This window comes from Rhipicephalus sanguineus, chromosome 3 (genome assembly GCF_013339695.2).
Source record: "Rhipicephalus sanguineus isolate Rsan-2018 chromosome 3, BIME_Rsan_1.4, whole genome shotgun sequence".
Classification (NCBI taxonomy): Eukaryota; Metazoa; Arthropoda; class Arachnida; order Ixodida; family Ixodidae; genus Rhipicephalus; species Rhipicephalus sanguineus.
This window is the reverse complement of record NC_051178.1, coordinates 121,999,580-122,013,597: the sequence shown is the minus strand read 5'-3', so window position 1 is coordinate 122,013,597 and position 14,018 is coordinate 121,999,580. Positions and strand designations below refer to the sequence as shown.

General features: G+C 47.0%; 1 protein-coding gene across 1 annotated transcript in view; it reads right to left on the bottom strand.

Moving 5' to 3' along the window:
- LOC119385794 (sodium-coupled monocarboxylate transporter 2) overlaps positions 1-14,018 on the bottom strand; it is a 70,596-nt gene that overhangs the window by 43,679 nt on the left and 12,899 nt on the right. The window contains exons 5-8 of the mRNA XM_037653177.2: positions 10,146-10,309; positions 9,429-9,569; positions 8,236-8,365; positions 5,299-5,387 (exon numbers count right to left, since the gene is read on the bottom strand). Coding sequence (XP_037509105.1) covers positions 5,299-5,387; positions 8,236-8,365; positions 9,429-9,569; positions 10,146-10,309 — 524 coding nt within the window. The remainder of the gene's footprint in view (positions 1-5,298; positions 5,388-8,235; positions 8,366-9,428; positions 9,570-10,145; positions 10,310-14,018) is intronic.

The window sequence follows — 14,018 nt, the reverse complement described above, 5'->3', positions numbered from 1 at the left end:
GTGATACTTATGGCTAAAAAAAATCAGCCGAGGAAAGCTGCACAGCGTTGCACAGGTCGCGCAGAAACAACGGGGTGTTGATATCTGACGAGTGTTTATGACGTGTGTATATAATCGCAGTGGGAAATACAGTGTAGATGTATTGCAGTGCAAGGTTACCTTAGAAGTTTGACAGGCACATCTCCTCTGTCACGAACACTTTTCTTGAACGTTTGCCTCAGATCGGAAGCGCACGCCACTAGAGAACAGCAGCTCAGCTTTGCGAAGCAGTGCACCTCTTGCAGCTGCAGCCCGGATGAGTTTTTAAGCGCGCAAAACTCCGATATTGTGTTCTCGTCAATTTGTGGCAGCACTGTGAGATCCTCTGACCATTCGGCTCTGGGTGTCGAAGAAAACGGCCACAATTTCTTGGCCCAAAAGCTCCGGCAACGACTGCTGCTCAACCTCTCCTTGGCCTTTCCTTATGACGCCGCCAGACGATTCCACGAAGGCGCCCAACAAAAAATGGCGGAGGCACCCAGTGTTGCTGGAGCACCAATCATTATGAATATCATCTATTACGCCAATCTAAAAATCCACTCTCCGGCTGCTAGAATCCTTCAGTCATATCCTCCACCTAATCGCCTCATCACCCTCCTTTGGGTCCCTGCATGCACACAGCAGACACCCAGGCAACACGGCCGCTCACACCCAAGCCCGAGCACTCGTCAACCGGGCTCAAAACGACCTGCCTTCGCTTCGCAGTGCCAAACAACGCCAACGGAACGCGATCGTGCAAGTGCTCCGGCTTCGCATCGCCTCATGGTCCCCTTTAGCGGGAAATGGTGTAATTTTTCTCAATTGCCCGAACAAACCCGAGCCCCCGTGGCAAGGTTCAGAACACCAGCAGCGATGGGAGGCTGCTCTGCGCAGCTCGCAACCGGAGCTACAGCTCCGGTCAGTGGGATGGGCCAGAGGCATAGGCGTGCGCAGGGTTGCCCATCAGGGGGAGGGAGAGGCTCATCGGAGCGCCCCCCCCCCGCCCTACTAAGTCAATGTATGGGGCAGATTTTGCGCCCCCCCCCCCTCTTAGGTGACTAGAAGAGTCAATGTTCGGGGCAGATTTTGAGCTCCCCCTCTTAAGTGATTAGGGGGGGCGGCCGCCCCCCTGCCCCCCCCCCCCCCTGTGCGCACGTCTATGGCCAGAGGGGTCGCCGAAGTACAGAAGTGTCCGGCCATCTAGAGCGGCACGAGGGCCTATCATCGCGCGGCTTCCCCCCCCCCCCCCCAAACCCCCCTCACATGATTCTTTCACGAATCAATAGTTGTTTACCTCTCTTGCAAATACGAATAAATGCCGGCGTCGTGCTGAGGTGCTGAACGCTGAACCATCAAGCTCTTCATCGTTGAACCTCTTGGCCTTTTCAGCGTCCTTCGAGGCGAATCGTGTGCGGGTTGACAACGGGTATGCTCTAATGGACATGAATATTGTTTGTGATGCAATTAGACCAAAGTGCGCGTGCAAACTGTGCTGTGCAAGCGTTGAGCTAATGGAAATTGCGTCGCAAAGTCTTTGCTGTCTTTGTTTAGGCTTCAGAGTCTTAAGGATTGCGACATTGGATGTTGTTCTTTCGTTTAATGGTAGCAGTATCGCACGAGCCAAAATTCTGAAATAGTTAGGACTGAAGCCTGGCCAAAATACAGTCAATCTGCTGGAAAAAGTTGACCACAATCGACGATACATTGCGGATAGAGCTGCACGAGAGCTCACAAAAGAAGAGACGACAGGCTCGAAAGTGAAAAATTGACTTCGGCAATGATTACCAAGCTTGTAGCTAGTAAATAAAATAGTTGAACAGTGTTTGTGGCGAAGTATGTTCGCTTTTCAGCTGTTTTCTAACTTTAAACTCGATTATCATGTCATAACCACGTTTTTTTATTACTTAGGTACCATTATTTCCTATGTATTCCAAGATAACCAGTTGATTATTTTTTCTTGTATTCTGCATAATTGCAGACAACTACTATACCAGAATTGAAGTTATGCACTTTACAGTTTTTGTGTTACAAATTTTCAAAGATGCAAATGAACTCAAAATTTAGGTCCGAAACATTCACCAAAATTCTAATATTATTCAGATTTTAATAAATCTGGTAGAATTCAAAGAGCGGAAAATTAGAAAGAAAATGATTATGTATTATTTGGATATCCCTTTTAGTCAATGAGAAAACGGTACCTCAAAATCGCCAAAAAAGCACTGGACGTATTATGCTTATCGTGTGCCCTTAAAATTCCCCTTCTGTCGTACCTAAGGGAAACGGTCGTATAGTGTTCGAAGCGATGATGAATCATTGCATAGGGGATGTTTCTGGAGACGGCGTTTCGACAAGAGGATACTTGCCACTCTGGCAAATCCAAGTCTTCAGCCTTGGCTCCAGCGACATTCCCTGCTCCATGACTTTTCATCACCTCAAGCCTCAATCCTCCACTGAACTCCTGTTTTGTGCGTATTGAATGAAGTACACATGTGTTATTCTGTTACAATGTTATTACACAGAGTCATAGAGTTTCATACAATAACCTAGAGAGGAAACTGGCGCTGCGATCGTTCAACCACCATGGGAATGATGGGAAGTACAGGCTTCGGATCGGGTTTTGTTAGCTAGCGAACTGTCTACGGATCTTTTTCTATAGTTTCAGTTTCGTTCTTCGCGAAGCGTGGGCAGTGGGGTGCGTTGCAAAGCACTCAAGCAATGCCTTTGTTGTTCAAAGAGGCTGAAGACCACTAGGTTTCTTGGTTTGTTGCCACGTTGCAGCTTTACAGGTTGTATTTGAAAGTTTTAGCAAAGCGTCGTGCACTCACCGCTGCGCATAGATGTAGCGTCCCATGCCAGTGCAGGAAATTGCATAGAGTTCACGTTTTGTGATAAGCGCTACTTGTCAAAACTCTTTCAAATCGACTGCAAAACGACGGCGAAGCTAAGTAGATGCACCGTCACGCTCCTCTGACTCGACTTCACAACAAAACGAGAGATGCGTTGGGGGCAGACCACTTGGACAGACACACCTGGCATCGCAGCAGATGATAAGTTATAAGTGTTTCTCACTCAATATTGTTACGGGGAATATATACAGAGACTCGAAGGACTAGCAACAGATGTATTTACAAGGGGTTCACCGAGCAGCGCTGCCGATAGGAACAGCTCGCGCCAGTCTATCTTATTGTCGTCCTTTTCTTCGTCTTGTGGACCACGATGCCACTGGTACGTAGCATGACCCCCGGAGGCGGAAGCTCCGTCCCGGAGCTTTAAAGGTCGTTTTCAGAAGCCGTGTTGTAGGGCTTGAGCCGTGAGACGTGAACAACATCATTGGATCGAACAACAGATGACGAGGGACAGATGGGGCCAATCTCATAGGTGACAGGTGTTACTTGACGCAGTACACGGTAAGGTCCCGTGTAACGTGACAAAAGTTTTTCAGATAGGCCCACTCGACGATTAGGGGACCAGAGTAGCACAAGGGTACCGGGAACGAAATGTGCGTCTCGATGTGAGGCATCGTACCGACGTCGTTGGTTGCTCTGCGACGCCGTCAGGCGAGCGCGAGCGAGCTGACGGGCATGATCGGCTCGCGCGATAGCGTCATGAGCATACTCGCTAGTGGACGAGGTACTGGATGAAATGATGGTGTCCAGTGGTAATGTCGGCTCTCTTCCGTACAATAGGTAGAAAGGTGAAAAGCCTGCTGTGTCGTGGCGCGATGAGTTATACGCGAAAGTTGCGTAGGGTAGGGCAATATCCCAGTCTCGGTGGTCCGGCGACACATACATAGCGAGCATGTCCGTAAGCGTGCGATTGAACCGTTCCCCGAGGCCGTTGGTTTGAGGGTGGTAAGCAGTGGTCACTTTATGCTGCGTGGAACAGGAACGCAGGATGTCGGCGATGACTTGAGAGAGAAACGAACGGCCACGGTCGGTGAGCAGTTGTCTTGGGCACCGTGAACCAGTATAACGTCCCGTAACAGGAAGTCAGCAACGTCGGTTGCACAACTCGTTGGTAGAGCTCGCGTAATAGCGTAGTGTGTAGCATAATCAGTAGCCACTGCTATCCACTTGTTTCCCAATGTTGATGCGGGAAAAGGACCAAGCAGGTCTAACCCAACGCGGTGAAACGGTTCCGTGGGTATGTCTACTGGTTGAAGATGGCCAGCAGGTAGCAGCGACGGTGTTTTGCGACGTTGACATAACTCACACGCAGCGACGTATCGGCGTACCGAGCGAGCAAGGCCTGGCCAGAAGAAACGTCGCCGTACCCGCTCATACGTACGAGATACGCCAAGGTGTCCAGCTGTGGGCGCATCGTGAAGTTCAGCGAGGACACTGTGCCGTAAATGCTTAGGCACGACAAGAAGAAGGTCAGGACCGTCAGGTCGGAAATTGCGGCGGTATAGGACGCCCTCTTGAAATACAAAGCGACGGACGGAGGCGTCGTTTGGGGAGGCGTCGTTCACCGAGCAGCGCTGCCGATAGGAACAGCTCGCGCCAGTCTATCTTATTGTCGTCCTTTCCTTCGTCTTGTGGACCACGATGCCACTGGTACGTAGCAATATGCTACTATTATTTCCATAAATAGATAATGCGTACTTTCGAGGGAAAGACAAGCGCGTTTATTTTAAGTGTTTTAAAGAAAATAATTCATTATATTGTGATGCCAAATCTGGAACACAATTGCAGAGCAATGCATACCCTGGTGGTTGAATTTGTCTAGGTTTCAGTTCCATCGCATGGTCACGCAAACGTTTTGCAATAAGTTTTACGTACAAAAGAACGAAGCAAGTTTTAATTGGAAATAACTTCATATCGCTTTGTTTTACACTCGGCAAACGAGCGTCGCGAATCTCAAGAACATAATCCATCCGAAGCAAATCCGAAGCCTGTACTTCCCATCATTCCCATGGTGGTTGAAGCGCCGCTCAAGGAGCCCGCGTAGACACTAGCGCCAGATTCCCCTCTAGGTATTATTGTAAGAAACTCTATGCACAGGGTAGTCAACGTTTTCTGACATTGGCCAGCAGGATTCAACAGAGGCCAAGACTATGGCTAGTAATAGCCAACATGTTAGTGTTGGTGGTATGAGTATATGGTATACATGCAACTAGGCTGCGTAAAGCGGCTGAAGAAGGCTCCTTCTACTCGAGATAAGCTGAATACACTCAAAATTATCATTCCTAACTGTAGTCAGCTAACCAGCGGCAGAGGCCCCGCAATTAAGACATTGTCTCGGACATGCTTTATATGGAACAACGAAACACATAAACACCTGAGCGTGGCACTAACGACTCCGGCGAGGAAAATGCCTGTCATGCCCGGAAATGCTGAAAGCCTCTGGTTAATGTAGTAAGGGATGATCTGAAAGAGGAAAAAATAAAAGCTTATTTTCACGTCTATCACCTTTGGTGCTACATTTTATCGATATCTTGCCAAAAAATGGCGCTTTGTAGACTCGTTATCTTGCCATATGTACGCTTGCGAAAGAGAAGCGGTGAGCAAGATCTTTTACTGTGACTAAAAGGCATAAGCGAAATAACATTGCGTCCCATCAATATTTCGCAACTGGGTGTCTGAAATATAGTGAATATGTTATGTGGGTATAGGTATGACAGGGTGTTCATGGTTGAGTTGAAGTAACAATTAATCTTTTAACTTCGAAGTTGCCTTGTTAAGTTTCTTCCAATCTAGCCTGCAATAGCTATCGGAAATCAGTAATACGACCCGAAGTGAATATTCGAAAAAAAAATCCGGCAGATCCCACGCACTGTGGAAATCGATGTAATGCGAAGCAGCCAGCAAAGAACTGCCTACATCGCCTTGTTTGACTTTGAGCCAAATGAAATCATTCATGCCATGGCATCTAGTTCACCATATATCGCATGTTTACCATGCACGCATGCATCCACAATCTGGTATATGCCATACTAATGAGACGTATATTCTTGTATGTACAATGCATGACCCGTCGTTTATGTTCATCACGCACTCGTGCCATGCCATACCAGTTTTGATATATAACCAGTTAACAAAACGGTCAGAAGCGCACCATGAGAGTGTCATGTAAATCATACCGTGCATGACATGAATAACATGATTCGCATGTTAGGACCTGTCATTTATGTTCGTCATACAGTCACATCGCGCAATACCAATTTTGGTGCAAATCAAATGAGCGAAATGGCCGCGAGTGCACTATGAGTATGGCATGTAAATCACGCCATACATGACATGCATATCATGATTTTCATGTTACCACCTGTCACCTATATTCTTCATACAGTCGCGTCGCGCTACAGATGTTGGTGTATATAAATCTAGCGAAACGGCCGCCATCGGAGAATGAGTGTGGCATGTAAATTATACCGTAAATGATATGCATATCATTATTTTCAAGTTGCCACCTGTCATTTGTTTGTCATACAGTCGCGTCGCGCAGTACCAATTTTGGTGTATTTCAAGCTAGCGAAACGGGCGCGAATGCACGATGGCATGTAAATCATGACATACATGACATGCATATCATGGTTTTCATGTTACTACCTGTTGCTCATGTTTTTCATACAGCCACATCACGCAATACCAATTTTGGTGTATATCAATCTAGCGAAACGGCCAGAAGTGCGCCACGACCGTGGCATGTAAATCATGTCGAACATGTCTTGCATGTCACGATTTTCATGTTACCAACTCTTATTTACATTCGTCATACAGTCGCGTCGCGCAATACCAATTTTGGTGTAAATCAAGCAAGCGAAACGGCCGCGAATGCACCATGAGCAAATCGTGTCGTACATGACTTGCATGTCATTATTTTCATGTTAATACCTCTCGTTTACGTTCGCCATGCTGTCGCGTCGCGTAACACCAATTTTGGTGTATATCAATCTAGCGAAACGGCCGCGAATGCAGCATGAGCGTGGCATGTAAATCATGACGTACATGACATGCATGTCATGGTTTTCAGGTTACAAACCTTTACTCATGTTCTTTATACAGTACCATCGCGCAATACCAATTTTGGTGCATATCAATCTAGCGAAACAGCCGCGAGCGCACCATGAGCAGTTCATGTCGTACATGAGTTGCATTTAATGATTTTCATGTTACCACCTCTCATTTACGTTCGTCATACAGTCGCGTCGCGCAATACCAATTTTAGTGTATATCAAACTAGCGGAACGGCCGCGAATGCACGATGAGCGTGGCATGTAAAACATGACATACATGACATGCATGTCATGGTTTTCATGTTACCACCTGTTATTCATGTTCTTCATACTGTCACATCGCGCAATACCAATTTTGGTGTATATCAGTCCACCGAAACGGCCGCGAGTGCATCATGAGCGTGGCATGTAAATCATCTCGTACATGACATGCATGTCATAATTTTCATGTTACCACGTGTCAGTTATGTTCGTCATACAGAAATGTCTCGTCATAGCAGTTTTCGTATATATACATTCATTTAAACGGCCGCGAGCGGCCCGAGATCATGTCATGTAAATCATGCTGCACATGACATGCCCGTCATGATTTGCACGCTAGGACCTCTCATTATGTTCGTCATGAACTGTTGTCACACCATACCAATTTTGGTATATGTGAAACTAACGAAACGGCCGCAAGAGCGGCAAGGCCATGGAATGTAAATTATGCTTTTCATGACATGCATATCATGATTTTCATGTTATGGCTTGTCATTTATGTTCGTACTACGGTCATGTTATGTCATACCAATTTTGGTATACATCCGATTAACGAAACGCCCAGGAGAGCACAAAGTCGTAGGCGGCTAGATAGATAGATAGATAGATAGATAGATAGATAGATAGATAGATAGATAGATAGATAGATAGATAGATAGATAGATAGATAGATAGATAGATAGATAGATAGATAGATAGATAGATAGATAGATAGATAGATAGATAGATAGATAGATAGATAGATAGATAGATAGATAGATAGATAGATAGATAGATAGATAGATAGATAGATAGATAGATAGATAGATAGATAGATAGATAGATAGATAGATAGATAGATAGATAGATAGGTACGCTCAAAGTCGCAGAAGTTCGCTAAGAAATGCTTCGCATTTAAAACTTCGAATATCGAAAAATACTGAATCGTTATCGCAAGTGTATTGTACGCAAACACCTGCAATAAATTATTGAAACAAAACGCGATAAGTCATTCCTACCTGTTCGATGTTCTTGATAGCTCCAGACAAAAGTGGGTCACAGTCGCGGTACCAGTACACAAGTGCCATGGCGACCCCTGACAAGAGAGCCGTGGAGATGACGAGGAGAGCGCTCCCGAGGAACGCAGTCCTGTCCAGAGAAGTGTGAACAAATATGTCGAAGTGTAATCAAATCGCTCACCTTGCGACAAATTTCACACACTCGGAATACCTCCAGACCCTGACGTAACCACATTTTGATCAGTCAACGTGCTAGCTTATCGCCCACAACGGCGACTCTAGGGTGTTAATACATCGAAATAATTTGCGTTCGCGAAAGTGATACTATGAGGTGTAACTTATCCAAGCTGCCTAACTGATTATTTAAGTTCCACAACCCGACATGATTACGAGGCAGGTCGTATAGTGGGGGACTCCGTATCAATTTTTCCAGCTGAGGTTCTTTGCACCTAAAGCTAAGTGCATGGTGTTTTTGCACTTCGCTTCCATCGACATGTGGCCGCTGTGGTCGACTATAGAGACCTTGTTAGGCCTCCAGCTTATCAGCGGAATGTCTTAGCCGCTAATCTGCAGCGGCGGTTGGCCAAACAGCTTATTGATGCAGGAACCCAAACGTACGTTCATGCCTGTCGGGCATCGGGTGTCTAGAGATTCATTCATTCATTCATTCATTCATTCATTCATTCATTCATTCATTCATTCATTCATTCATTCATTCATTTAACGAATATGCTCAGGGACATGACGACTAAATGTACTACAGTGTAGGCATTGCTAAGCACAGACATCGTTTACTTCGAAAATGCAGCCACATAGCATTGGGACGACCTTGTATTTCAAAGCCGACATTAGTGCTTCCAGTCGCTGCAACTTAATGCTCAAATCGCAATAAACCTCGTAATGCACAAGGGTTCTTATGTGGGCTAGTTCGTTCGTACACATTATGGCAGAACAGCGAACACAGACGACACTGCGCTGAAATACAAAGCGCTGCAGACAGGTTCGTCTCCCTCACGACTGCCTTCTCGCTGCTTGCATAGAAGCGAGCCCCCCTGGCAGACATCACAGGAGGTTCCTTCGAGAACTACGAACGGAAAATAGCGCTGTGTCCTGCGTTTTCACCGCCCCGTGTTTTGCGCTGTTCTGCCATAATAAACCGCGTAATGTTTCACTCGAGCTTAGGTGGCGTATACCTCTGGGCTGCTCTGAGTGACTTTGCCGATGCATATCGCTGCACCACCATCTGGTCCATGCCCATCCGATAGGCGTGCCCCGCAAGCAAGCCCAGAGCGCATGACCACACGTTCTCGTCCTTCGTGAAGTCCAAGTCAAACCTGCAGATAACTAGTGCGATTGTTAAACGGTCGGTTTCGCATTCATGCTGCAGTGGGCGGCGCTCCGCACTGGGAGTCTTTACAGTATAATTCACTCTTTCAATGCATGCGTAGTTGAAAAATTGAAGAGGAACACCTACAGACAATTCACTGGTTTTAATATTTCTGCCGTGCCACGACCTAAACGGAGGGGCAGTTCAACATAAAAATTCTACATAACGTTTTAATAGCCGTTTTCATCCGATTGCTAGGTTTACGCGCTCCATAGCTGAACCTCTCTGCTAACACGGGTGGCATGGATCAATTAGGCACATAAGGCAATAGCATGTCTGTAAAATTTATATGTATGCTATGATGATTGTCATCATCTTGTAGTAGCTACGAACAAGCAATGTCTGCTATAATTTTCAATGGATACCTCAGCTCTGTTAGGTGGCCCGAACGGTAAACGTAACGGTAAGTGCAACACTATGCTAATCACTTTGCAGAGTTGGCAGCGAGAAACGTTCGATTCCTATCTCACAGGAGAAAACCACGGCATAGCGGCATTAGGACGTAGGCATAGACAAAACTGACTGTAACAAGTAGGGCTTCATGTCGATGTCGCTGAAAGGGCGCAGATGACTGGAAGTCGCGTTGTGCCACGAGTCGTAGACGATAGTGCCCAGGATGGTCAGTGGGCAGACGAGGATGAGGATACCCTGCACGCTGTCCGTCCACACAACTCCCCGCATGCCTCCCTGCGGAAGACACGGAAAACGGCACCATGGCTGAATGAGTCAACCGTTGCTTCTATTCCACGAAACAGTGTAAGCCGTAAACAGCACGCAAAAAAAAAGTATAATGCGCCCGTTCAATAGGCATTTTTACGCAGATGTGGTGGTGGTGGTGGTGAAAAGCATTTATTAACGAAAGAGAGGTGCGGGACCTCTTTAAAGGTTCCTATAAACTAGGTGGAGTCTCTGTTCCGGCACCCAATGGTCGAAGCCACCGCCCTGGCTTTTCTGTACCAAGGCCTGTTGGGCCTGAAGGTCTGAGCAGCCGAGCAGGGCCGCCTCACAGAGATAGCGTTCGTTGGGTACATACGCCATTTCCGTGACTTAACGTGGGTACCCAAGAGGATGGAGTACGACGCATGCGCAGTGGCGACAAACACTAACGCAAGGCTTCGCGTACCCTCTTCTAAAGCTTTCTGTTGTCAATCCGGTACTCGCGAAATGTCGCCCCTTTTACGTGTATCTCAAACGCTTAACTGCGTCTTCAGGTGAAAGTCCGTCACCTTTTGGCTCTTCCGTCTACTCGCCTCGGAAACCTGCGACGAACTTTACCCACAAATGGCTGTCTAAGCAGACAAAGCAAACGGTATACGCGTTGCTTAGCTCGCGAAGTCTTCACTGTTCACAACGCTACGAAAGGTGTGCCAAACCAGACTACTTCACGCAGGAGTACATGTGCAGAAGCTACGTCCCCGTAGCTTTCCCATCATTGCTAAGAAAAGTTGTCCTTGCCACTTCATCAATAAAAAAAAAAGAAAAAAGAAGGAAAACACTTAAAGCGCGCGAAAGACAAAAAAAAAAATCGCCAGATCCCACGCCCTGTAGGAATCGGTTTCATGCGAAGCAGTCGGCGAGTAATTGTCTGTGCTGCATTTTTTGGCTTGGCGGATCGACGTGTTTGTGTAAGTGTAGTGGTTGTGTGCACATCGTGGGCTTACCAGGCACGTCGACTACACTGGCGTTTAAAGGGTAACGTATGGTCTGACGTCACGTCAGCACTCACGTTAGATCACAAACGTCAGTATCATCGAAATGACGCTCACGTTACAGTGCGATGATGTGAATATCATGTGTAACTTTCGTTGATGTATTCCTACAGGGTCGAGCAACGCTTGAATATAGCTTGCTGAATCATAGCAATACAAATGTAATGTTTATTAGGCTGCTATAAAAGCGGAGCCAACACTGGAACCACAATTGTCGTTAACCCAACATGACGCCTGTCTCATAAGAGTACATATGAAATGTTTATTGCTTTGTTATAAAATTAGATAGCCAGCACTGCAACCACAATAGACGTTGCACCGACATTACACCTGCATAGGGTCTTTTTTCAAAGCAGTTTCAAGATCTGAAGTGGCTCTGTGGTAGAATCCCTGGCTGCCACGCAAAACGCTTGGGTTAGATTCCTGCTGGGATCTTGATTTTTATTCTTCGGGACAACGCTGCCGATGTCGGTTTTTTTCTTAACGCTCTCGCATTTAAATTACCAATGCCTGTTCTCGCCGTTCCTGGGTAGATATAAAATGTCAATCACCTGTGGCACATACCCGCATACCGCTGCCCGTGGTTACGGGTATGTGCCACACGTGTATGGAGGAAAGGGTTGGACGGCGAACGCGACAGGATTTTCACATTATTCATGTCATGAACAGACAGCCATATTCGTCAAATCCTCTTACCCTCATGCCAATTTTGGTCTACACCAAGTTAAGGAGGCGATCACGAGAGCACCCAGACGTAGGCGGCTAGATAGAAAAGCTCAAAGTGCCTTGGGTACGCTAAGAAATTCTTCGCATTTAATTAAAGGAACACACGCCACACGTACCCTAGCCTATCAGATTACCCAGAATGCCACACCGTGCGTAAGCCAGCCATTCTTATTACTGCATGACACAGAATTCAACTTCATTTGTTGCTGTTGAACACGCGCCTTTGGTGTCTATTTGCTTTGCCTTTGATTGTCTCTGGTGTGTGTATGTTTCCGTGCGCGCAGTACATATACACCAGTTCTGAGCGCGTGCGGTGTCACATTTTTCGTCGTCTTGTGTCTTTCTTGCGCTTCAAGTTCTTTATTTCAACCATTTTACTCGGAACCAGGTAGTGGTCACCATAGCGCGTATAGGTGCTCTCCTTTATCCACTTTTCCACTGTTCCAATGTCCATATGTCTGTTAATAATAATTGTTGAGGTTTTACGTCCCAAAACCACGATATGGTTATGAGAGACGCCTTAGTGGAGGGCTCCGGAAATTTTGACCACCTGGGGTTCTCTAACGTGTACCTAATCAATGTACACGGGACTTTAGCATTTTGCCTCCATCGAAATGCAGACGCCGCGGCCGGGATTTGATCTCGTGACGTTCGGGTCAGCAGTTGAGAACCATAACCCCTAGACTAAAGTGCCTAGATTTGTAGGGAAAAATCTAGGGACTTTACCCTAGAAAACCGCGGCAGGTACGTGTCTAGCTGTTCCAACTGTCCCAATGTGTATAGGTCGAAAGGGCTCTGTTGTCCTTTCCACCTCGCACAGTGGGACAGGCTGCCACTCCAATGGCTCAGTTTCATCGAATGCCACAGTGTCTGCAGACGCAGCTGCCCGATCCACCCACGACGGCGTCAGCAGTGTCGCCCCAGTTTAAGATTCCCCTTTCAAGGTCACACACCGCGAAATAACTTCGTGTGTTAGCCCGTCGTCAAACGTTGGAATTGTGGGATTCACACACATTCACAAGCCCATGGCTGCATACTTTGGACCCTGATCTCCAACTACGTATCCCGTCCAGCCTCTCACGACATGACTCTACCCTGCTGGTCCGTCTGTGGCTTGGAGCGGCCTTCTCAAATGCCTATTCATTTATTGTTGGTATGACTGATAGCCCGTCATGTGAAGTCTGCGGGTGCAGCGGAAAACTCGCGCACCTTCCGTGTGATCGCACCCGCTCCGAAAGAGCGGCCATATCAATCGCATTAGGCCAGCTGGACAACCGCCCTCTCACAGAGAACAAAATGCTAGGGCAAAGCTGGCCTACCCGGTCTTCAACAAGAGCCGCTCTGAGGGCGCTGTTGTGGTTTCTTCGAGAAACCGGACTGACTGACAAACTATAGACAAACTGTGACTGTTTGTAGGCAATGTCGGTGTCTAGTTGTACGAACATGCGGTGGCGCTGTCTTGTGGGCGTGTAGTTTCGAGTGGTCGGCAAAAGCCGCTGTGCCTGCCGCAGTTGCTGCCGTGTTTTCGCTGGTGTGTGCGCTGTTTGCCGTCGTGCAAAAAAAAAAAAAAAAAAAAAAGCGGTGTACCGACGAGATGCGTTGCTGTTCCTTACGAAGGAAGGCACAAAAGAGGCGGAATAAGCTTCTCTCCGCTTTCTTTTTACGAAGACCGCCGCAGCTGTTAAACATGAGAACTCATCTGCGACGCCGGCTCAGCGGCTATGTAACAAAACTTGAGCGGTTTGTGCGGCTTGTTTTATCTAACGAAACGATTAGCTTTGTCAAAAGTGTCTCATTGTAATGTCGCGCACAACATTTTTTGACACAGGCCTTGTGTGGAGCCATCGGAAGTATGTTTACCTCAGAGCACAAATACGTAAGCGGTGTGGATAGCTTTGTAGTATGCGGAGAATTCACCACGATTGAAAAATGTGGAAGTCAGAGGGGTCAAAGGATTTCGC